This window comes from Semicossyphus pulcher, unplaced genomic scaffold (genome assembly GCF_022749685.1).
Source record: "Semicossyphus pulcher isolate SPU_LCO1_2020_fin unplaced genomic scaffold, fSemPul1.0.p SCAF_7, whole genome shotgun sequence".
NCBI lineage: Eukaryota > Metazoa > Chordata > Actinopteri > Labriformes > Labridae > Semicossyphus > Semicossyphus pulcher.
The window spans coordinates 29,495,247-29,520,847 of record NW_027211748.1 but is presented as its reverse complement, the minus strand read 5'-3'; the positions used below and the strand labels follow the sequence as shown (position 1 = coordinate 29,520,847).

Below are 25,601 nucleotides of genomic sequence, written 5' to 3'. Positions count from 1 at the left end.
GTTCTCTTTGGCGATAAACGGTACCTGCGGGAGGACGCTTCCCAGATAACCAGACGTCCACGGTTGGCTCCCTTTGTAACTGTCGTAACTCTGAACTTTCTGAGCGTCGAATTTGTTTCTTTTTCTTTGGATTTTCACTTGTTTTTAGGGATGCACCGACACCACTTTTTATCAGACCAAGTACAAGTAGTTACATTTGGGTACTTGCAGATACCGAGTACCGATACGAGTACAGTTCTACGGTTCTCATAATGACTTTAAAAACACGTTCTATCAGATGTTCTTCACTTTCTGACTGTAACAAAGTAAATAGACATAATGATGCAACTGCAACTGCTGCTGACATTTTAACACTCAACTTTGCTTCTCCGCCTACCTGCTTATCTAACGGGAGGCTAACGTCAGGCTGTGAGGTGGAATTCGGGTGCAGTACTCGTCGTAGTTTTACGAGTATGAGTACAAATACTTAAGCTCCGATACTGGTATCGGTATCACGGTGCATCCCTGATTATTTTTGAAGTTGTATCTGTGGTTGTTGTAAATTCCCCGTTATTTTGATAACACTGTTTTTTGTTATGTTGTTAATTTCAGTCAGGCACTTTGTTGGACTACCCAGGGTCCTAGTGTAGCGCGGCGGAGAATGGGAGTTACAGCCGTAACCTAAAGTGCGCTGCAGCTGCAGAGCTCGGGTCATTCCGGTGAATACAAACTGAAGTAAGTTATAAATAGATTCAGTGATTATTTGTGTTCCTTTTAAGCATGTTTCTGACACAGTTATCAATTAAGCTAATTGATTAGCCACCTTTGTTAACATCAGCTGAGTTTGTCTCATTTGGCTGGAGTATAAAATAAGATATTGGAGTAGTTAAGCTGGAGGATATTATTTGTAAATCTTTGGCATTTGTTTAATTGTCTACAGAAACCGTTGACTCAACGTTGATCTGTGCTGCAGTCAACAATATATACATATAGAACTGTTCTCTGTGCCAGCCTGTACTCTCTGACCGGAGTTACTGTTGTGGATAAAATGGTCCCAGCATTATATATCACAATCTTCAATAGGAGTCATCCATCTTTTCTTTGTTGTTCAGCCATAGTAGATTACTGTTTACTCGCAACACTTGCAGAGAGCGGAAAAGCAGCCGCTTAGCTCCGCCTACCCTCTCTGGCAGACCAACCACTGCTGGCTGATGGAGAACTCGTCACTCACTGGACACCCAGCCCATAATAATACTTCATACTGCAAATGCAAAGGCTTTCATCAGTGGGCCATAGGCTCAGTCACCATTGTGTTACCTCTCTCTCTCTCTCTCTCTCTCTCTCGCTCTGTTTATTACACAAACAACTGTACAAGCAGCAATATGATAAACAAGGCGGCTGACCTGCCTCAGTCCTAATCCAATAACCAAGAGAAATTCTATCAGGGACTTCCTCTCCACCTACAGCGAGACGCTGCCGAATGGAATAATGAAAACCAGGAAGAAAAAAAGTCGCACCGTGTGCGGCGCAGCGGCGACGGCAGCGAGCTATCAAGACGACTTGAAATAATTCCCTGGCTCTCACCTTACCTCACACCTCCACCCCACACCAGCGTGCACACTCACTCATACATACAGATGGATTGTTTATGTCTATGCACAAACACAGGTCCCAGCTGCTGCGCGGCTATTTCTGCAAGTCAGGTCAGAAACACCGGAGGAGGGAACTCATTTCTGCGATGACTGAGAGGGAAGTCTTCAGGTATTGCTTTAATATACTGCTAACCTGTATGAGAGTCACAGGGTGGGCGTCTCAGCGGGAGAAGGGGTCTTGTTAAGTGTGGTGTCAGCGCCTGAGCCTCACTGCCGCCACCGCCGCCGCCGTCGCCGAGCTATTTTTAACCCGCCTGAGACTCGGGCTGGCAGCAGCGAGAGTCTCTGTCCTCAGAACAATGAGAGATTGTGTTTGCCTGATGTCTGGCTCCCCAAACACGCTCATTTTTCTTTTATCAAATAAACAACCGCAGATTTTAGATTACTGGGCATGCAAGGCGAGTAATACAGCATGTTTTTACTTTTACTAAGGGCTCCGTCCAATCCACCGGCTCCTTTCCTCCATCACATTTCTTATTTGGATTTTCATACAGATCTCTTCAAATTGGGCTCGCTCCCTCACTGGATGTTGTCTGGCTATCAATCAAAGCAATCAAACTTTTTTTTTATTCCACAAGGTGCAATTGGTTCGAGCAGCATGTCCATAAAACATTAACACACAGAGACATGCAAACAACAAATCAATCATACGAAGACCAAAACTGTTGAATGGGATCTAAGTAGTTAACTCAGAGGGCTTATTCCAGCAGGTACGCTGCTTCCTGTGTTTGGAATCAGCTGCAGAATTATAATTATTAATAAAAAAATACAACGATAAATGTTTCTTTAAAGAAACACACTTTTTGCTTGATAGCACAATGAGACATTACAGGCAGGTAAGCCCGTTACTCTGCAAATCAATTCAAGTTTATTTAAGTTATTCTCTTCATTTCATCATCAATACGTCTTTCAAACGATCGTATTACAATCCAGCGGGTGCAGCAAGGCTCTCCTGCGGTGGTGTTAATGTGCCATGAGGTCTCAGCGGGAGGAGAAGGCCATGACATATGGATCAGGAGGAGGTATATTTGATTCTTTATTCACTGGATTCAAGCGGGACGAGACCTGCGATGGCGGGGATCATGTTACAGCCCCTCCCCCCCGTTGCATGTGCTGTTGGTACGATCCATCACTGAGGATCCAGATGTGCAAAATGTCTTCACTGTGTTTAGAAAGATGCAGCAGTGGACAGCATCTCTGACAGGGTTAGACTTAAATTGAATAAGTGAGGAGGATACAGGTAATCCAAGGACACTTCAGCAGCTGATTTCTCCGACTCAAGCTCAATTTCATCACATGAAGAGAACCAATCAGAGGACCTGTGTGCTCATGAATGATCAATAGAGCAATAGATCATTTATGTTGCCTAAGGCTTCTCTTTTGAGACTCTATTAAGATTAATTTTGATCTTAACATTAAGATAATGAGTGAATCTGCACAGACAGAGAGAGGGAAAAGTTTACCGAACTGATGACGTCCCTCTAATCATTAATCAATATGTCGTCCTGAACTGGAAGGCATCGGTAAGAATGAACTATTGCTGTGCCCGACAGTAATTCGATCTGATGGACCAACCAAGCCAAACACATCCATCCATTATCTATACCGCTTATCCTGTTCAGGGTCGCAGGGTGGCTTGGGCTGATGCCAGTTGTGATTGGGCGAGAGGCCGGGTTACACCTGGATTGATCACCAGTCAATCACAGGGCTGACGACCTTTCACTCTCACTCTCACACCAATTAACCCAACGGAATGAGGACGCCGGAGTACCCGGAGGGAACCCACGCATGCACGGGGAGAACATGCAAATTCCCAACAGAGGCCAAGCCAACGTAGCCAAACACATATTATTTAAAAATAAGAGGAAGTCTAACTTGACTCAAAAAACATGAACTTCAGGAGACTTCCTCATCAGGAACAAACGTTCTAAATTCTCTAACAATGAGAATCAATCTCCAAATTACCTCACTGCTTCAGCCAGCAGCCAGAAAGAGCTCAAAGGTCGTCCACTAAAAGTTCTTGTTGTTTCCACTGACAGGTCAGATTGTTATTTTAAGTGAGTGACAACATGACAGAAAGGATCCCTACAGAGATAGACCTTTTTGTTACAGAGGAAGATGATTTTATTTTGCAAGATGCTGTTTTAGCACGTGTACAAAGCAAAGTTAGAGGCCCCAAAATAGAACCCTGAGGGATTCCACACAGAATGCTATGAGGGAAAGATGATTCAATTCCTACAAACGTTAATGAGTAAAGGACAGCAGAAGTATAAAAACTGTTTATAACCATGATATTAATACCAACCAACAAGTATTGAGTGAGAGTGTGGGGTCAGAGTGCCAAAAAAGACTCTTCTACAAGTTTAAAGGTTTTATGCATCACCGATATTAATTGATTTTGAAGATTTGAGTTTACTTTGTTGGAGCATTCTTCGTTACAAACAGGTCAAAGGTGAACAGTGTGGTCTCACCTGGTTCTGGTCTCAGTATCTTCATGGGTAGAGTGGCACATGGCGCTGAACTGGGACACAAAGAAGTCGTAGCGGCGGTGGTAGGACGGCGTGTCCTCCTCAATGTTGGCAAACTTCACAAACTAGAAAGAGGCAGAAAGATGGAGGAACATATTCGTTATTATTTATCTGAAGGACTTGGGGTTTTGGGCCGATTGATAATGAATTCAGCCCTCCTGAAAATCAGAGGAGCACCTGATTCCTGTAATGACGCTCAGCCCGAATCATCTGGAAACGTGAAGGTTTGACAGATCCACTCAAACTTCAAACATGTTTGATATTTAGGGTTTAACATCTGGATGATTACGATCAGTTCTTTCCGAGCAAGAGCAGCACAGTCAGCGAGAGAGAGAAGTTTACAATGAGACAAAGATGAGATGACGATGAAAACTTGTCCTCAGTCGACCTCGAACAGCCTGCACTCAAGTTCAGCTTCCTCAAATCAGAACTAATAACGGCCGTGCAGCTACTAATTGAGTGACTTTTTACCTCTCTACAATGGAGACAAAGCAGACGCATAATTACCCGACATCTGCAATGACATGCACGATTCCAGTAAGTAAAAATATGTCATATCTGTGCATGGAAATGAACTGAAAATGATGGTGATAGTGATAATTACGATTAGAGAGCCACCCCCTTTTGTCCAGCCTATAATTTCTGCCTTCCAAACACGCGCAGAGTGTCCTCTGGAGAGGCCTCCTCTCTCTCCTCACAGTCAGCTGTGCTCGAGTAGCGCTCCTCACTACCCTATTATTGTCCACTGCATCAAATTGCCTCTGTACAGTTAGACATTGGTGAGCAAAACCCCGCCGCTCTACCTGGTAATTTCCTCCCATTTTGTGTCCAACCTCTCCCGGGGGTAATGGCCTAGACGGAAGGAGGTCCACCGGCAGCTGGTGCACAGGAAAGTGGCTTCCCATCAGTTTTCCAAACATGTTCCAGCAGCAGAGGACCGAACCCAGGCGTTAGACACACGTGGAGTCTCTCGGTATGTATGAGCGTTGACCAAAAGGATTTACAGTAAAGCATTTAAAACAACAGGAACGATCACATATAAACAAAGTAAAAAATAAGAGGATTTAATTGAACCTTTAAAAAGAACCTTTAAAAAGAGAACCTTTAAATGGATAACAAGCCAGCTTAAGACTTAAGGTTCCGTCATGTAATGAAGGCTGATCAAATAGCAACAGGCTCCATGCCTCACCAATAAAAGTTTGCATCACCAACAATGAGAAAGCGAGAGGGTGTTACAAACAGATCAGGGTTGTTCAGGAGCTGCTTCTGGCCGGCTGGTTTACTGCTGACCCTGCTGGCGTGTCTGCTTCACAGTTTGAGGGGGAGGAGGCGCACTGTTTGCTGACTCAAGCCAAGAAGTTAGAACTGTAGCCTGAAGCGATTTAAGAAGTTTGTCTCTGCGTTAGTTTTGATTACAAATGTGCAGAACTAAAGCAGCAAAATGTCCCCACAATATGTGACGCTTCTGCTCCTCCCTCTCGTCAGCGGGTGACAGTTTGTCAGGTGAACGTACACACGAAGTGAGCAGCACTTTGGAGGAAACCATCAGAACTCCTGGCATGTGCAGTTCATCACAGGGAAGTGTTGATGTCTTCTGCTGCAGACAGTAAAAAAGGGCTGCTGCCACCTGAGTCCTGACTCAGGTAATGATGACGAACACCTTCTCAGCCTGCTAACTGTCGGACTGGGACTTGCCCCTCAGTTCTCGTTTGTGCTGAATGATCATCAGAAGCCTCCCCTACAGCTGCGACTGGTCTGTCTCAGGGCTCACAGGGAGGATAATATTTATTTTACAGAGCTTCAATATGTTTCACAAAAACGACTGATTTAATGCCGCCATGCATTCTGTTCTTATCTCCCTAATGAGTGTCAGTAATCAAGATCTGACTGTGAACGGCTGACGGACAGGTGTTGGAACACAGGAACATCTAGCAGCCGAAGGGCCACGTGATATTATCAGGAGTTGGTGGAGAAAGCAGAGTTAAAGAAGACGGGTGGACACAAACTACAGGATGTGTGAATTCAATGCATTGCAGGGCCTGGTTATCTCTGCTATGTTCCCTGTTTGTCATCTCATACACAAGGAAGTTTAGCGTCTGTCTGAGGTGCCGTCTAACAGCTCTTTTATTCTAACACGTCGTAAGGTCGGTTGTGAGGTTCCTTTAAGTGTCTAACATGCGGTTAGGTCCTCTCCACTTTACCATTTAGTTTTTGTTTAAAGGAAGCTTTTAGCGTTTTTTAAGCACCCTTAATTGTCTATTTTGAGTAACCTCGAATGTTTGAGTAACTCTTGTTAGTAAATCAGTTTTCTTCCTCTTTAACAAGTGGTTACTTAGTCTGTTTGGAACCTGCGCTGTTCCTTTCTAAACCTTGGAGAGGTCTGTTTAGGTTCCCTTTAGCTACTGTTTCCAGCTACTGTTCTGCATCTGGTTAATGTTTGTTTAAAGTGGGGGTCTCAAACTCAGTCAGAGAGGGGGCCGAAATCTAAAACTGGGTATAAGACGAGGGCCGGACGGGGTCAACATTATTTGGACAACAGACTTAAATGAACCACGTGTTTATCAGAGGCAATATGACAAATCAGTCACACAGAAATATGAACTTTACTGCTCCAAAGGCATCTTATAGAATTCAGAACAAACCAAGGGAATCAAAAACATGAGACCAAATTAAAGATAAAATAAATCAGCATCTTTAATTTGTTTTTTGTCTCCCTCTCTATCAGCACTTTTTCACTGAGTCATTTCCAAAAAAAAGTCACAGGCATCAAAAACAGCCAGAGAACTTTTTACTATTTACTCCTATTTGCCAGAGCCAGATGCCTGGCATCTTTTCTTGGCTGCAGGTTCATTAATGTTTGTGCTTAGATTCGGAGCTGTGGACACTCAGGGTGGAGTGGAGGTGTGCTTACACAGGTATGCGCTTCCAAACATGCAGAGCATTCGAGCAGCTGTAGGCGGAGCTTGGGGCATTGTTTCGGAGTTCTGGCAGCTGCATTTGGATGTTTACAGGTGCTCTTTCCACGTCAACTACAGACGGATTACTGGGCAGTTCCAATTTTAATTTCTGAGCTCCAAAGTCAGCAAATAGCCGTGTGAACTGTGCCAGGTCCGCAGTTGTTCTGTTGGGAACACAGCGGTGGAGACCTGGTTTGTCTGGCAACAGGAAAAGTGACCCAAGTTTCCTCGCTGCACCTGACTCTCCCACAGGCGCGGCTCGTCTTGGAAAGCTCTCACTGCGCCTGATCACACGGTCCCGACCCTGAAGCTCGAGGTTCACACAGCCAGTGCTCGCAAGTCTTGATTGGCGCGCCCGCTGTTACAGTGCATTCTGGGATTTGTAGTATCAGCCGTGTGCATGCTGTAAACCGGTGGGCCAGTTATGATACACATATGATATTCTCTCGCGGGCCAGATATAATTGTATCGCGGGCCGGATGTGGCCCACGGGCCTTGAGTTTGAGACCCCTGGTTCTCTAGCTGTGTTCTACTTGATTCCTTTTTAACGCTTGGTTGGGTCCGTTTTTAGGTACCCTTTACAAGCTATTTCAAGGTATCCTTTAGTACCGATGTCAAGGTTTCAACGTGGCTGTAGTTAAACAGTTAAATAAAACATTTTGACTAAAGGTCTATTTTCAGAAGTTCAACCTGTTACAAGGTTTTTGGAAAAGCTGGAGAGGCGATGTCAAACTAGTTCTTCGAACAGTAAGATTTGTGCTTCAATGATCAAAATTAGAATCAAACCAAATCTGGGAACTGGGGGGATCAACAGCTTATATCTGAAGTCATGACCCCGCGCGGGTTAATCAGTCCCTGCATGTGTGAAGCCTTTATCTGATGTGGAACACAGAGTCATGAACTGGCTTTGGGCAGTTCATGAGCTTCTGATTTTGGGGTCCGAGCTTTAGAAAAGGCTTCAAACAGAGGAGCAAAAACAAAGACTGTACTGTGGACTAATGAAGGTCCCTCTGTTAGAGGAGGAGCCGAGCCTTCAGCGGCCATCTGTGAACGAACTGTTGTGTGAAATCACAAGTGAAGAAGGACGACAAAGGCCACAGTGAAGCAACAGAAGGAAAGTAAAGGAGGAGGACAGACAGAGTTTACTCAGATTAGAACGTTCTGTTGATAAAGCCCAAAAGCATCAAGTCTTACAGCTCGGCAAAGAAACACACAAGCAGTGTCTACAGTGTCTACATGTTATGACAGTATTTTCAAATGCCTCACATTCCTAGACTCTGTACTAAGCTAAAAGGCAATGTAAACCAATATAAGTGATAAAGTTATTGTAAACATCTCATTAATAAAATATGTTATTGTTCATATCAGATTTTTCCGAAGACGTACTAGGAGAGGAGTAATAAAAGATTAGATTAAAGTCGGAAATTTGCCAGAAAAAAAGGCAAATTTGTGAGAAAATAACTCAAATTTGAGAGATTGTAGTCATACGTTTGTGCACGAATCCTCTCTGGACACATTCCCAAGCACATAACGCACTTAATCTAGTCGTCAGCCGTGACCTCGGGGTGTTTGTTTGTTGTATTAGCCTCCATACAAACAACAAAATGACTGAAACACTGATTTAAAGTAGTTTTGTATATGTTTTGTCCTTAATGAAGGTTTGTTTCCTGTCAGTCTCCGTCATGAGGTCGTAGGGTAACTGTCATGTGTGATGTAACCCCTGGGGCAAACGGGGAGCATAGAAACGTGTGTTTCTGCAGCAGAGGGTCGCTCAGTCTCTCTCCTCTATGAAGTCTGCTTCTTGTGTGCAGAGAGGCTGAATCTGCTCCGAGCTCCGGGCCATGCACGCCTGCGTGAGCAGCAGAGCCAACAGGGCAGAGACACAGGTGAATCAGAGGGAGGGGGCCGTGAACCCTGACCTGCTGTTTGGGGGTCGCTGCTCAAAAAGGTTCCTATGAACACGAGTTTACTACCTTTTTTAAATTTAATTTATAATCTCATAAATTCGCTGAAAACTTTCTCACAAATTTGCCTTTTTTCTGGCAAATTTACGACTTTAAGGAATTTTCTAGTTTTTTCCTGGAATATAACTCTGCTCCTCCGGCTCGTTTGTTTGTTTGTTTGTTTGTTTGTTTGTTTGTTTGTTTGTTTTTACATTGACCCTAATTCGCTGTCGTAGTAAACAAATAAATTATACGTATCAAAAACTATTCTGAATGTAGAAACATAAAGAAATGATTTCTTAATATCCCAGAAGTTATTTAAACTCTGTTCCCTTTTTCTAGTTTTCCATCAGTGCTCATTTTAATGAGCAGAGTGCAAAGGCCTTCAGGCTGCTCATCAGCTATAGAACGGCGCCTACATTTGTATTCATGCTTATTTTGATGTCATGTCTTGGAGTACGCTTTATATCCCCAAAATCTGATCAACATAAAGATTAAAAAAATTATGCAAATTATACTTTTCATAATTCTTTTGATATTAAATTACAATTGCCAAACCTATCTCCTGTTGCTGGATCACGATTGCCTACACATGTCCACGTCCTTTTCCACCACACGCAAACTACTGACGTGACATCATCAAGGCACATGTAATGTGATGGGGTGAAAGAAGCCTTAGGCCTCGGGCAACTAAAAGACGTAGGAAAATGGAAGAAGATTGAACTGACAGAAAGAGACACAGACTTTCTTAAACTCTCTACCAACTCCTGGCTGCATGTGTGGCACATCTGGCTTCACGGGGTGTAAACAGCAGACGTATAAACTCCCCGCCGGGTCTGACTCAGTGGCTTCATTTGCCGGAGAGCGGACTGATGAGTGTCTCTTTTATTGAGATGGAGTGCAGGAAGAGACACTTCCAGCTGTCACAGTCTGCCAACTTCTGGGCAAAGTTAACTGGCAGATACACACACAGGAGAGACACACAGGAGAGACACACACACACACACACACACACACACACACAGGAGAGACACACAGGAGAGAGACACACACACACACACACACACACACAGGAGCGACACACAGGAGAGACACACACACACACACACACGCTGGGCAGGATAGGATTAAAAGGCTGTGCTGTTGCGAGAGGGGAAAGTACATGAAAGATGAAGTGTTATTGTGAGTGTATGAACCTTTGTGTGATTGATCTACAGATTGATTTATAACCTCCCTTCCCATGTTTTTTTCTTTGTACCTATTTAGACTCAAAATATGTAAAAAATAGAGCCCAGGTATTAAATGACCCTTTAGCAGCTGTGACCCCTGACCTCTGACGGGCTGCAGTTGACTCTGTTCTTCATCCACTGTGAGCAGGTCTGCAGGAGTGTCCACAAAAAGCCCAACTGTGTGATGTTTGGAGCTAATTAGTCCCCGCTGAGGCTCCGCTGAGAGCAGCCGGCTGGTTTCAAACAGTCTTTCAACAAAACGGCAATAATTTGCGGAGCTCTGTGTTGGTGTTGTTCTGCAGACATCTCAAACAAACTCATTAAACTGATGATTACCCCACAGAACAAACAGGAGTGCTTCCTTTTCCTCGGCCACCATGTAAAAACAAACGGCGACATTAAACGGAGGGAGCGTCTCCGCTTTGTAGCCGGCACCATGAGGGAAATTTAATTAACACAGCTTGCACCTAAAGGCGGTCTGTGCCAATGTCGACAACCCCCCCCCCCACAACCCAACTCACCTACCTGTCTCTGCATCCACTCTGCTCCTCTGTCAGAGTCTAAATACCACACATAAATAATGCAAAGGCTTTCCCATCTAAACCTGCGGCTCGTTTCCTGCTCAGATGAACCGCCAACAATGGCAAGGACGACGGCTCGGAATGGGAGGCATGAAAAATAAACTTTGGGATCACTTTGGGAGGAAAGAAATGGCGCTGACATTTGCTGGTGGCTTATAACAGGCTAATAATAATCAGGATCTGTCACAGGATATTGTATACGGCCATTTCCACCGCCAGAGTCAAAGTTAAATTAGGTATTAAACCACCGACATCAACCTCTGGGCTGCAGCTGAGTAATGTGTTTAATGTTCTGCTTGGTTTTGGTCTGTCATCACAGCAACATTACAAGCGACTGATTCCCTCATTTAAATTAAGAGGCTCCACAAACACAAACTCAATAAAGGGATCGATTTGACATATTTTGGTGTTTAAATGACCACAAAAGTTTTACAATTGCTCCAGCAGATTATTTCAGCCAGCAGCTGTGAAAGAGGATGTAATAACTGCGACATCATCCCCGGTGGCAAATGCTCCTGGTCAAAGGTCGTCCACTAAAAGTTCTTGTTGTTTCCACTGACAGGCTCAGATTGTTATTCTAAGTGTGTGACAACATGACAGACAGGATCCCTACAGAGATAGACCTTTTTGTTACAGAGGAGGAGGTTTTTTAAGGCTGTGACATCCGTCCCTACAAAGCCTCCAGAGTCCAGAGATTAAACTCTCTTTGTCTTTTAAATTATCATCATTGAGCCAAACTGTACTTTAAGAGCAGCAGAAGAGCTTATTTCAAACACAAACCCTCTGATTCAAAGAACAGTTTCCCTCCTGAGGTTGAAATAAGTGTTTTTAAATGAGAAATGAACTCGATGGGAAACAAACACAAAGTATCGCTCTCACACCGCTCCTCTTCCTGGAATGAAGCAGAGCTTGATAACCCCTCCCTCTTCTTCCTGCTCTCACACACAGCCAGCTCCACTCTGACTCAGACACTTCCTTGTTCCCTCCCCTTCAGATCTACAGTTTGAAGATGGGTGTAACCAACCAGAGCTGACACTCACTGCACAAACACATGATGTGTAGATCAGAGCTCAAACTAGTTTTAGTGTTGAGGAAGTGAAACTCAGACAGTCGTTGTCACTGAGAGGTGAAATGGCGCAGAAAGGAGTTCAGCTGGACCGGGAAACCTTCTCTTGTTCGATCTGTCTGGATCTACTGAAGGATCCGGTGACTGTTCCCTGTGGACAGAGCTACTGCATGAACTGTATTAAAAGCCACTGGGATAAAGAGGATGAGAGGAGAGTCTACAGCTGCCCTCAGTGTAGGCAGACCTTCACACCGAGGCCTGTCCTGCTGAAAAACACCATGTTAGCAGATTTAGTGGAGGAGCTGAAGAAGACTGGACTCCAAGCTGCTCCTGTTGATCACTGCTATGCTGGACCTGAAGATGTGGCCTGTGATGTCTGCACTGGGAGAAAACTGAAAGCCTGCAAGTCCTGTCTGCAGTGTCTGGCCTCTTACTGTGAGAAACACCTGCAGCCTCATTTTAATGCAGCTCCTTTAAAGAAGCACAAGCTGGTGGAGCCCTCCAAGAAGCTCCAGGAGAACGTCTGCTCTCGTCATGATGAGGTGATGAAGATGTTCTGCCGTACTGATCAGCAGTCCATCTGTTATCTCTGCTCTGTGGACGAACATAAAGGCCACGACACAGTCTCAGCTGCAGCAGAAAGGAGCGAGAGGCAGAGAGAGCTCGGGGTGAGTCGACAAAACATCCAGCAGAGAATCCAGGACAGAGACAAAGATGTGAAGCTGCTTCAACAGCAGGTGGAGGCTATCAATCGCTCTGCTGATAAAGCAGTGGAGGACAGTGAGAAGATCTTCACTCAGCTGATCCGTCTCATGGAGGAAAGACGCTCTGATGTGAAGCAGCAGGTCAGATCCCAGCAGGAAGCTGAAGTGAGTCGAGTCAGAGAGCTTCAGGAGAAGCTGGAGCAGGAGATCACTGAGCTGAAGAGGAGAGACGCTGACCTGGAGGAGCTGTCACTCACAGAGGATCACAACCAGTTTCTACACGACTACCCCTCACTGTCACCACTCAGTGAATCTACAGACTCATCCAGCATCAAGATCCGTCCTCTGAGGTACTTTGAGGCTGTGACAGCGGCTGTGTCAGAGGTCAGAGGTAAACTACAGGACGTTCTGAGGGAGACATGGACAAACATCTCACAGACAGTGACTGAAGTGGATGTTTTACTGACACAACCAGAGCCCAAGACCAGAGCTGAGTTCTTACAGTACTCATGTGACATCACACTGGATCCAAACACAGCAAACACACTGCTGTTATTATCTGATGGAGACAGAAAAGCAACATTAATGAGTAAACATCAGTCTTATTCTAGTCACCCAGACAGATTCAGGGATTATAAACAGGTCCTGAGTAGAGAGAGTCTGACTGGACGTTGTTACTGGGAGGTGGAGTGGAGAGGAGGAGTTTATGTAGCAGTCGCATACAAGAGTATCAGCAGAGCAGGGAGGGGGGATGAATGTATATTTGGATTCAATGACAAATCTTGGGCGTTACAATGTAACAACAACAGTTATAACTTTTGGTACAACAATGTGAACACTCCTGTCTCAGGTCCTCGGTCCTCCAGAGTAGGAGTGTACCTGGATCACAGAGCAGGTATTCTGTCCTTCTACAGCATCTCTGAAACCATGACTCTCCTCCACAGAGTGCAGACCACATTCACTCAGCCTCTCTGTGCTGGACTTTGGGTTTACTGGTTGTCTTCATGTTTGTCGCTGAGAGCTGATTGTTGTGGCGTTTCCTCCCTGTTTTTTTTCCTCTTTCAGAAACAAGTTTGCACGGAGTTCAAAATAAACATAACTGTGAATACATTTATCCATTTACACTGAGTTTAGAGGTCGACCGATAGTGGATTTTTAAAGGCCGATATAATAACGATAGTTTGAAAAAGCTGAAGGTCGATTAACCGGCCGATATCTCCCTACCCCACGAAAAAAAAAGAAACTAATTTAATTGAACAATGTTTGTCTTTCTTACATATCCTGACACATAACTGTTGAACTGAAAGTCTATGTCAAATAAATAACAAAATAAAAACATAAAACACATAAAAACAACAGAACACGAATCTCAAAGAGTAATCAATACCTAAATAGATCAAATAAGTAGTAAAGAAAATATAATCTGCAGATGAACATCTAACTCTGTTGTTGTGCCCACATTGTTCCCATAGAGGGACTGTGTTTCCTCCAGCTGCCGTCTAATGTCAGAAACAAACATGTAAATCAATTCAATACAGCTATTAACTAAACAGGCTATCAAATAAATAATGTATAAATATATAACTTTATTGTTTACTTTTATATATTTAATATTTATTTCAATCTACATGAATGATTTAAGTTGCACTTTATGAATCATTTTCAAATTGAAATGATGCTGCAGTTGTTTTCTTAAAGTTGCTGGTTTAATAAAACCTTTCTGATAAAGTAAAGTTTTACTAAAGTTACAAATGAATGGTTATTATCATCACGGAAGCTTTCTGGCATATTTGGGAGTAAAAAATAGAAACACTAAATCAGCAGACACAACTCAAGTAGCATCAAAGAAGTTACCATCAGAATCTTATATAGAAAGCGAATGTATCGCCCCTGTGTCAGTCTCTCGCTCCTTTCCTTTAACTTTACCTACACATTGTTATTCACAGTTTGTGTTGACGCCGTGACGTGCTTTACTGCTACAGCAACCTTCTGCAAACGCAGGTTTTTAATAAACCCGTTTTTTGCCACTTGGACTTTGATAATAAGTACGGAGAGTTTCCTGAAGTGTGATCTGCTGGATTACATCGTTGGAAATATGTTGGATTTGTTTACATGTCGATGCGCTCTTCCGTGGCGTATATCAGGCCAGATGCTGCGCGTCACTCTTACAAACTATTAGTGTTTGTGCACATTACCGGAGTGAGGAGGATAAAAAGTGTTATTTCATGTCATGAATGGACAGTTGACGTTACGTGGTTGGATTATTTAGAAGAGAGAACGCCACATTGGTAAGTAATTTAAGTAACAGTTAAATGATTTATTTTCCTCCCTGCCTGCCTGTCTTGTATCGCGGACAGCTGATATTGTTACGTTATATTCCAGAGATAACTTTTGAGGGGAGAAATAAACTGAAACGAGTCAGATATAATATGAATCACGGACCACTTGTCAGCTGTTCCCCGGTGCAGCAAAGGTTTAGCCCCCACCCACCCCTCTCACGGTCTCCACGTACGAGTGGCATTTCATGGTTTTCTAAAAGTTGTTCAGAGTATCGTCGGGAGTTGCTCACGCAAACTTATATTTTAGCAAAAGTGCCCCTCAAATGATCAGATATGATCCCATTAGTTGTGCTAGGCTTGCACTCACTGCTAGCCAAATTGTAGCACGCTTGCTAGCTAAACAGAGACAGCAGCATGAGCTCGGCAGAACAGCAGTGAAAGTTAACGATAGTCTAATTCATTACTGATGCAATACTATAAACAACAACCTTATCATGATCATAATTTGTGAATAAAGCTGTTATAAAGTTAACTTTAATTCATTATCCCAGGTACCTGCATTACCTGTATGTCACGTATGGAGACTCCATTAAAAAGGCAAATGCACGCGATGTACATCCCCGCCTGAGCCCTCGATCCCAACAGGATCCGTCTGCGCCGCGATTCTGGTCCGTCAATGGCACGAGCCCTCGCCCACAGGAAGCGTGTCTGGTCCGCAGCGCAGCGGAGCGCTGGCCCAAGCAGCTGGATTCGCGAGATCATAAGATCGCGGGAGTACTACGTTATCGCGCGAGAATTGAGAAATCACGCGATCACAGCAATGCTAACAGAGCAACACACAAACTAGAGTTCAGTTTGCACCTCCGAGGTTGATTATCTGCTTATCTCGAAATCATTCTGTGATTTTTGTGCCTCAGCCATGGAGGAGTACATAGTTCTTAATTAAAAGTGTTCTTTCTTCGAGATTTCAGTGTGTTGATCTTAAAATAAACTGAAAAAACGTGAGTCTGTACCGGTCTGAACATGGTGTTTTATTTTGAAATGACCGGATGCTGTATGCTGCTTGCGTGTGTGACTTCCTGTTTGGAACGATCTTCTCTGTTGAACTTGAAGCGTGCTTGAAGCGGCCTCAAAAACAGACCCTGCGCGTATCTTTAGCGGAGCAGAGCGGAGAGGCGATTCTGGGACGCGCCGGAGACGGGCCGCGGCGCGTGCTGTGGAATCACGAGCATCGACTTGAATGGGCGCGATCGACTCCAGGTCGCGGCGCACACGGAACGCGCCGGAGACGGATCCTGTGGAATCGAAGGGTGAGGCTGCACAGCCATCTGCTACTATCGGAGCCCAGATCCGCCAATGATTATAGTTTTTTATAGAATCGGCCAACACGATCAATCGGTCGACCTCTAATTGAGTTAGTCATATATGTTCTTTTATTGATTAATTCAATTTCTTAAAGTTTATCTGACATGATTTTTTGTATTTCATCTTAAAACAGCACAAATGTACAAAAACTCACTTCCTGACTGTATTCAGAGTTTAGTTTTTAGTAGATCCAGTATCAAAATGTTTCCTTGCACTTTAGACAGGCCTGGAAAACAGTTCTTAAAATTTGGAGCGGTTCACACTCCGTTAATTATCAATATGTATTCTTCCATCATACTTCATTAATACTTCATTAATACTTCAGCATGTCGGAGGTTTTTCATCACGCTAACACGCTGTAACCAACACAAACCATCCCTCCTCAGGTTGAACCTGCATTCAGAGATCTGTCTGTTATATCGAACTATCGGTGGGGACGATGTAGGAGCAGGGACATTGTTTGGAACATGTCCCCACCGTCCCTACCCAAGTCCACACCCTTGATTATGTGTACATCTTCGAGGCATTTGTCTCATATTTGAGTTTGCTCCAAGTTTGTAAAATCTGCTGCTCTGCTGCCAGTAGCTTTGTCAATGTCTGTGATTGGTCATATGCTGCAAACCCCGCCCCTTCTATGTGAAGGCCATCATGGAAACCCTGGGTTTATTTAGTTTATCACCACAGATTTCCGACTGTGTCGTTTGATCCTTTTTGTTAGGCTTAGTGAAGCCAGAATATCAAACTTAATCCTGGATATGTTGAACGCGCTCCGTGCTACAGAGAAGCTGCACACGCTCCGACCTCCTGCAGATGATGCAGGAGTTAAGGAGGAAATATGACATGTATTTAATTTAATAAGACATTTGTTCATGTGTTTGTTTTGTTCTTTGCACTTTGTTATAAACTTCTTCATGTGACCGTTTGATGTGATGTTACAAATCTTTATGAATGATCTAAAAAGTGTCAAAGTTCAAGTCCAACTATAATGACCTGTTGTTGTTCCTGAGAGCGAACACACCCTGTCTCCTGCTCTTTAAGGAACGCAGTAAAACCTGAATATCCTCCCTCTTTATCAAACAGCGGCTCCACCTGATCAAAGTATTCTCTGCTCCCTCCCCTTCACTCATCTGCAGGTATGAGGACGGGCATTTTATGAATAACTGTTGAGAGCAAAGTGTCAGAGTTCTAAGTTCAACTACTTTTACTGCACACTGTAAATGAAGATAACACACCCTGTTACACGTTGAAAACTCTTCCTCTTTCCCTGACAGCGACCTCTGACCCATCAAGATAATTCTCTGTTCCCTCCCCCTCATTGTGAACACCTTTATGTGAAACGCTGGAGCTGAAAAACCTCATTCACTGCAGCAAGTCAACAAGAGCAGAGAGTTGTTATCCATCAGAGCTCAGAACCTGTTTCTATCCACAGAAAGAGGAACTATTTGACCGTCACTGAGAGGAGAAATGGCACAACGAGGAAGCCGCCTGGACGAAGAAAAAATCTCTTGTTCGATCTGTCTGGATCTACTGAAGGATCCGGTGACTACTTCCTGTGGACACAGCTACTGCATGAACTGTATTAAAGGCCACTGGGATACAGAGGATAAGAGGAGCGTCTACAGCTGCCCTCAGTGTAGGCAGACCTTCACACCGAGGCCTGTCCTGCTGAAAAACACCATGTTAGCAGATTTAGTGGAGGAGCTGAAGAAGACTGGACTCCAAGCTGCTCCTGTTGATCACTGCTATGCTGGACCTGAAGATGTGGCCTGTGATGTCTGCACTGGGAGAAAACTGAAAGCCTGCAAGTCCTGTCTGCAGTGTCTGGCCTCTTACTGTGAGAAACACCTGCAGCCTCATTTTAATGCAGCTCCTTTAAAGAAACACAAGCTGGTGGAGCCCTCCAAGAAGCTCCAGGAGAACGTCTGCTCTCGTCATGATGAGGTGATGAAGATGTTCTGCCGTACTGATCAGCAGTCGATCTGTTATCTCTGTTTAATGGACGAACATAAAGGCCACGACACAGTCTCAGCTGCAGCAGAAAGGAGCGAGAGGCAGAGAGAGCTCGGGGTGAGTCGACAAAACATCCAGCAGAGAATCCAGGACAGAGACAAAGATGTGAAGCTGCTTCAACAGCAGGTGGAGGCTATCAATCGCTCTGCTGATAAAGCAGTGGAGGACAGTGAGAAGATCTTCACTCAGCTGATCCGTCTCATGAAGAAAAGACGCTCTGATGTGAAGCAGCAGGTCAGATCCCAGCAGGAAGCTGAAGTGAGTCGAGTCAGAGAGCTTCAGGAGAAGCTGGAGCAGGAGATCACTGAGCTGAAGAGGAGAGACGCTGACCTGGAGGAGCTGTCACTCACAGAGGATCACAACCAGTTTCTACACGACTACCCCTCACTGTCACCACTCAGTGAATCTACAGACTCATCCAGCATCAAGATCCGTCCTCTGAGGTACTTTGAGGCTGTGACAGCGGCTGTGTCAGAGGTCAGAGGTAAACTACAGGACGTTCTGAGGGAGACATGGACAAACATCTCACAGACAGTGACTGAAGTGGATGTTTTACTGACACAACCAGAGCCCAAGACCAGAGCGGAGTTCTTACAGTACTCATGTGACATCACACTGGATCCAAACACAGCACACACACGGCTGTTATTATCTGATGGAGACAGAAAAGCAACATTCATGAGTAAACATCAGTCTTATTCTAGTCACCCAGACAGATTCACTGGATGGGATCAGGTCCTGAGTAGAGAGAGTCTGACTGGACGTTGTTACTGGGAGGTGGAGTGGAGAGGAGGAGGAGTTTTTGTAGCAGTCGCATACAAGAGTATCAGCAGAGCAGGGAGGGGGACTGAATGTGGGTTTGGACACAATGACAAATCTTGGGCGTTACAATGTTACAACAACAGTTATAACTTTTGGTACAACAAAGTGAACACTCCTGTCTCAGGTCCTCGGTCCTCCAGAGTAGGAGTGTACCTGGATCACAGAGCAGGTATTCTGTCCTTCTACAGCATCTCTAAAACCATGACTCTCCTCCACAGAGTGCAGACCACGTTCACTCAGCCTCTCTGTGCTGGACTTTGGTTTATCTGTTATCCTGGATCCACTGCTGAGTTGTGTAAAGTGAAACAGACAGAAGTCATGTAAGGGACAGCAGGTTAACTTCTGTGTTTTAATTCTTCAGCTTGATTTTTATTCATGTTTGTTGCTGAGAGCTGATTGTTGTCACATCTTTGTCACCTGTCAATCAAACTTGATGGGCGGTACTTTGACGTCTTCTCATGTGTTCTGTAAATGAGCTCCTTTAAGTGACGCTCCTTCCTGTGTCTGTTTAGCCATGGAGGCTTTCACTGCTCATGATGATCGATGTTCACCTGAACTGACATTTCTCTGCGTGAAAATAGAAACTTCTCTCTGCTCTAAATGTTTGTTGATTGTTTGTATTGATGCGTTGATATGCTGTTGTTTCTGTTGTGATTCATGAGTGTGAAGAGAGAAAGCATCAGACCTTTCTTTAACGTACACATTTTGTTTTCACCACTTTGTACATTTGTAGAAAATCTATAATCACATTGATATGAAAAAGTTTTGTTGCTTTTTAAACGGATGAAAAATGTCCTCTGAGGTATTTTAAACCTTCAATGATCATGATGAAATCAATAGTTCAGATTGTGGTCAAACAAACTGATGGTGTGGATGAAGTGAATCTGTTGATGAAATCAGGAACAAGAATCATTGAACAGACTTTACTGATGTGATGTGTGAACACACTGAACTTTGACATCATGAATAAACAAACAGGATCAAAGTGTTTCCTTCTCGTCGTCATTGGTTGGAAGCTGTCCTCGATGCTGTGAGTCTTCTCTTCACAGGCGTCTCTTATCAGTTATCTCATCATGACTAAAACAGTTCTACAAGGTTTAACCCTTTAGACCCCAGCACAGTTTGTATATGTTCCTGCAGTTTGAAAGCCCAGGTATCTTATTTTGAAATCTTTGCAGTATTCAAAGTCTCTCCTGAAAAGAGACTCTGGATTCTGCAGCTCAAACTCCCCCGTGCTGTTTTAAGATTCCAGACGGTAAGAGAAAGACAGAGAGGGGAGTCAGAGGGCGCCATCCTCTCTGCCCCCGTTTCATCTGAAGAACTGCAAACTTCCAGTTTTTAATCCCTCAGTGCAGCGGCGTGCTCAGGCTGTTTGAGGGGCAGGGGCCAAAATAAAATAAAAAGAGCCCCAGTTGTATGCCATGGGGGCGACTAGAGTCCACTATAGGCATCCCATGGGGGCACATTGTCTCACATGTAGTAGGTGCAGAGGCTAGTTTTCCAACATGTGTCAATAGTACACTACAAGGGCACCTGAGAGGGCGCTTAATCATTCTTATTTACTACAGGGGCATCATGAGGGCACTTCCACGGTATTTTTTCAAACATGGGGGCCTCAAGGGGGGCAATTGCCCCCCCGCTCCCCTCCTGAGTACACCACTGATTTGCAGGATCTGTCTGAAGTAGTGATGTGCGAGTCATGAATCAATCCTTTCAAAATGAACAACTCTTCTTAATGACTCGGGAGTCACGAGTCCTCATCTCCACTGACTCGTTCACTGACCCACCCCTCCTACCCGCTCCTAGCCACTGCGAAGGGCAAGTTTGAGGCGAGACCAGCGCGTGAGCCCGGTGAGAAAAACACCCGCAGCTCGCTCCGTGCCCTGAGCTGAAGGTCTGACTCGAGTTACAGGAATCACTCACTGAATCACTCACTCGTACCCGCTCCGCCAACATGCCACTGGGCCCCCACCGCACGACGGACTTCAACAACAACACAGTTCCAAATAAAATCATCTTATCACCACTACTCTGTACAAGAGTTATTTTTGTTCACCTCAGAGATGGTTTACGTTGTTTAATGCTGCAAATTTATCAGTGTTAGCGTAGTGCTAAACCAGAAGCTAGTCTCTAGTGCACATGCTCTATGGGCGCTTGGGCCTGTGGGGGATTCAAGCTCTGGGGAACTGCCTCGAGTGACTCGCCTCTCTTTAGTGAGTGACTCATACAAACTGGAGTAAAAAGAGTCGAACGTCCGCTCTCTAGTTTATTGATCGATAAAAGGATGGATGTAACTGCTGGTCCTGTTACGAAAAAAAATCTCTCCTTTACAAACAAAACTATCGACGATGTATTCAGTCATATCTTTGACAACTCAAACACTATGAATTTATGTTTCTAAGTTCTGTTCAAGTGCAGAAGGATAAACAGTCACCGTGTCATAAAAACTCTGCTACCATTTGAAGCTGGTCAAAGCTAGGTGTGAGCTGCTGTGCTTAGAGCTGACCACTTGTGATCGCATCACCCAGGACGCCAACGATGATGTGGATAACACCAGGTCTGAACAGGGCGATAGAGGCGTCAGTATTAATGTCAGTCTGTTTCACAACCAACTAAACGAGCGTGTATAAAACGTCTACATTTTCCAGATTCATCCAGTCAGGACAGTCTGCAGGTGAGCTGCAGGACGAATCATCTGGTGCATTCAGGTCCTGTGGAGATCAGAGCTTCAACAACTTATTTGATAAATGTGCTTAAATGCATCTAAAATAAACCTTTTACTCAAAGTCACATGTTGAATTTAACATTCAACATTCAAATATGCTTAAAGGACTTTATAGGTGAGAAAAGGTTGAGGACGTCATTTCTTCTGCAGCATTCATTTCTCTATTTGTCTTCTATTGTTTTAAATTATCATCATTGAGCCAAACTGTACTTTAAGAGCAGCAGAAGAGCTTATTTCAAACACAAACCCTCTGATTCAAAGAACAGTTTCCCTCCTGAGGTTGAAATAAGTGTTTTTAAATGAGAAATGAACTCGATGGGAAACAAACACAAAGTATGGCTCTCACACCGCTCCTCTTCCTGGAATGAAGCAGAGCTTGATAACCCCTCCCTCTTCTTCCTGCTCTCACACTCACTGCACAAACACATGATGTGTAGATCAGAGCTCAAACTAGTTTTAGTGTTGAGTCGTTGTCACTGAGAGGTGAAATGGCGCAGAAAGGAGTTCAGCTGGACCGGGAAACCTTCTCTTGTTCGATCTGTCTGGATCTACTGAAGGATCCGGTGACTGTTCCCTGTGGACAGAGCTACTGCATGAACTGTATTAAAAGCCACTGGGATACAGAGGATGAGAGGAGAGTCTACAGCTGCCCTCAGTGTAGGCAGACCTTCACACCGAGGCCTGTCCTGCTGAAAAACACCATGTTAGCAGATTTAGTGGAGGAGCTGAAGAAGACTGGACTCCAAGCTGCTCCTGCTGATCACTGCTATGCTGGACCTGAAGATGTGGCCTGTGATGTCTGCACTGGGAGAAAACTGAAAGCCTGCAAGTCCTGTCTGCAGTGTCTGGCCTCTTACTGTGAGAAACACCTGCAGCCTCATTTTAATGCAGCTCCTTTAAAGAAGCACAAGCTGGTGGAGCCCTCCAAGAAGCTCCAGGAGAACGTCTGCTCTCGTCATGATGAGGTGATGAAGATGTTCTGCCGTACTGATCAGCAGTCGATCTGTTATCTCTGTTTAATGGACGTACATAAAGGCCACGACACAGTCACAGCTGCAGCAGAAAGGACCGAGAGGCAGAGAGAGCTCGGGGTGAGTCGACAAAACATCCAGCAGAGAATCCAGGACAGAGACAAAGATGTGAAGCTGCTTCAACAGCAGGTGGAGGCTATCAATCGCTCTGCTGATAAAGCAGTGGAGGACAGTGAGAAGATCTTCACTCAGCTGATCAGTCTCATGGAGAAAAGACGCTCTGATGTGAAGCAGCAGGTCAGATCCCAGCAGGAAGCTGAAGTGAGTCGAGTCAGAGAGCTTCAGGAGAAGCTGGAGCAGGAGATCACTGAGCTGAAGAGGAGAGACGCTGACCTGGAGGAGCTGTCACTCACAGAGGATCACAACCAGTTTCTACACGACTACCCCTCACTGTCACCACTCAGTGAATCTACAGACTCATCCAGCATCAAGATCCGTCCTCTGAGGTACTTTGAGGCTGTGACAGCGGCTGTGTCAGAGGTCAGAGGTAAACTACAGGACGTTCTGAGGGAGACATGGACAAACATCTCACAGACAGTGACTGAAGTGGATGTTTTACTGACACAACCAGAGCCCAAGACCAGAGCTGAGTTCTTACAGTACTCATGTGACATCACACTGGATCCAAACACAGCACACACACTGCTGTTATTATCTGATGGAGACAGAAAAGCAACACTAATGAGTAAACATCAGTCTTATTCTAATCACCCAGACAGATTCACTGGATGGGATCAGGTCCTGAGTAGAGAGAGTCTGACTGGACGTTGTTACTGGGAGGTGGAGTGGAGAGGAGGAGTTTATGTAGCAGTCGCATACAAGAGTATCAGCAGAGCAGGGAGCGGGGATGAATGTATATTTGGACACAATGACAAATCTTGGGCGTTACGTTGTAACAACAACAGTTATAACTTTTGGTACAACAATGTGAACACTCCTGTCTCAGGTCCTCGGTCCTCCAGAGTAGGAGTGTACCTGGATCACAGAGCAGGTATTCTGTCCTTCTACAGCATCTCTGAAACCATGACTCTCCTCCACAGAGTGCAGACCACATTCACTCAGCCTCTCTGTGCTGGACTTTGGGTTTACTGGTTGTCTTCATGTTTGTCGCTGAGAGCTGATTGTTGTGGCGTTTCCTCCCTGTTTTTTTTCCTCTTTCAGAAACAAGTTTGCACGGAGTTCAAAATAAACATAACTGTGAATACATTTATCCATTTACATTGAGTTTAGAGGTCGACCGATAGTGGATTTTTAAAGGCCGATATAATAACGATAGTTTGAAAAAGCTGAAGGTCGATTAACCGGCCGATATCTCCCTACCCCACGAAAAAAAAAGAAACTAATTTAATTGAACAATGTTTGTCTTTCTTACATATCCTGACACATAACTGTTGAACTGAAAGTCTATGTCAAATAAATAACAAAATAAAAACATAAAACACATAAAAACAACAGAACACGAATCTCAAAGAGTAATCAATACCTAAATAGATCAAATAAGTAGTAAAGAAAATATAATCTGCAGATGAACATCTAACTCTGTTGTTGTGCCCACATTGTTCCCATAGAGGGACTGTGTTTCCTCCAGCTGCCGTCTAATGTCAGAAACAAACATGTAAATCAATTCAATACAGCTATTAACTAAACAGGCTATCAAATAAATAATGTATAAATATATAACTTTATTGTTTACTTTTATATATTTAATATTTATTTCAATCTACATGAATGATTTAAGTTGCACTTTATGAATCATTTTCAAATTGAAATGATGCTGCAGTTGTTTTCTTAAAGTTGCTGGTTTAATAAAACCTTTCTGATAAAGTAAAGTTTTACTAAAGTTACAAATGAATGGTTATTATCATCACGGAAGCTTTCTGGCATATTTGGGAGTAAAAAATAGAAACACTAAATCAGCAGACACAACTCAAGTAGCATCAAAGAAGTTACCATCAGAATCTTATATAGAAAGCGAATGTATCGCCCCTGTGTCAGTCTCTCGCTCCTTTCCTTTAACTTTACCTACACATTGTTATTCACAGTTTGTGTTGACGCCGTGACGTGCTTTACTGCTACAGCAACCTTCTGCAAACGCAGGTTTTTAATAAACCCGTTTTTTGCCACTTGGACTTTGATAATAAGTACGGAGAGTTTCCTGAAGTGTGATCTGCTGGATTACATCGTTGGAAATATGTTGGATTTGTTTACATGTCGATGCGCTCTTCCGTGGCGTATATCAGGCCAGATGCTGCGCGTCACTCTTACAAACTATTAGTGTTTGTGCACATTACCGGAGTGAGGAGGATAAAAAGTGTTATTTCATGTCATGAATGGACAGTTGACGTTACGTGGTTGGATTATTTAGAAGAGAGAACGCCACATTGGTAAGTAATTTAAGTAACAGTTAAATGATTTATTTTCCTCCCTGCCTGCCTGTCTTGTATCGCGGACAGCTGATATTGTTACGTTATATTCCAGAGATAACTTTTGAGGGGAGAAATAAACTGAAACGAGTCAGATATAATATGAATCACGGACCACTTGTCAGCTGTTCCCCGGTGCAGCAAAGGTTTAGCCCCCACCCACCCCTCTCACGGTCTCCACGTTCGAGTGGCATTTCATGGTTTTCTAACAGTTGTTCAGAGTATCGTCGGGAGTTGCTCACGCAAACTTATATTTTAGCAGAAGTGCCCCTCAAATGATCAGATATGATCCCATTAGTTGTGCTAG

General features: G+C 44.1%; 3 protein-coding genes and 1 pseudogene across 5 annotated transcripts in view; 3 read left to right on the top strand and 1 right to left on the bottom strand.

Annotated features, from left to right (window-relative positions):
- The window catches only part of efr3a (EFR3 homolog A (S. cerevisiae)), a 146,132-nt gene that overhangs the window by 62,599 nt on the left and 57,932 nt on the right, over positions 1–25,601 (bottom strand). For all 3 annotated transcript variants that reach the window (XM_069684296.1, XM_069684298.1, XM_069684297.1), the window contains exon 6: positions 4,103–4,224. In XM_069684296.1, the coding sequence (XP_069540397.1) occupies positions 4,103–4,224 (122 nt within the window). The remainder of the gene's footprint in view (positions 1–4,102; positions 4,225–25,601) is intronic.
- Positions 12,001–13,510, top strand: LOC138612128 (tripartite motif-containing protein 16-like). Its single transcript, XM_069685442.1, has 2 exons — positions 12,001–13,390; positions 13,479–13,510. The coding sequence occupies exons 1-2, from the start codon at positions 12,001–12,003 to the stop codon at positions 13,508–13,510; spliced, it is 1,422 nt and encodes a 473-aa protein (XP_069541543.1).
- On the top strand, positions 17,182–20,088 carry LOC138612127 (tripartite motif-containing protein 16-like). Its single transcript, XM_069685441.1, has 2 exons — positions 17,182–17,416; positions 17,555–20,088. Exon 2 carries the CDS (start codon positions 17,748–17,750, stop codon positions 19,437–19,439), a length of 1,692 nt encoding a protein of 563 aa, XP_069541542.1. The 5' UTR covers positions 17,182–17,416; positions 17,555–17,747; the 3' UTR covers positions 19,440–20,088.
- On the top strand, positions 22,267–24,512 carry LOC138611148 (tripartite motif-containing protein 16-like; annotated as a pseudogene).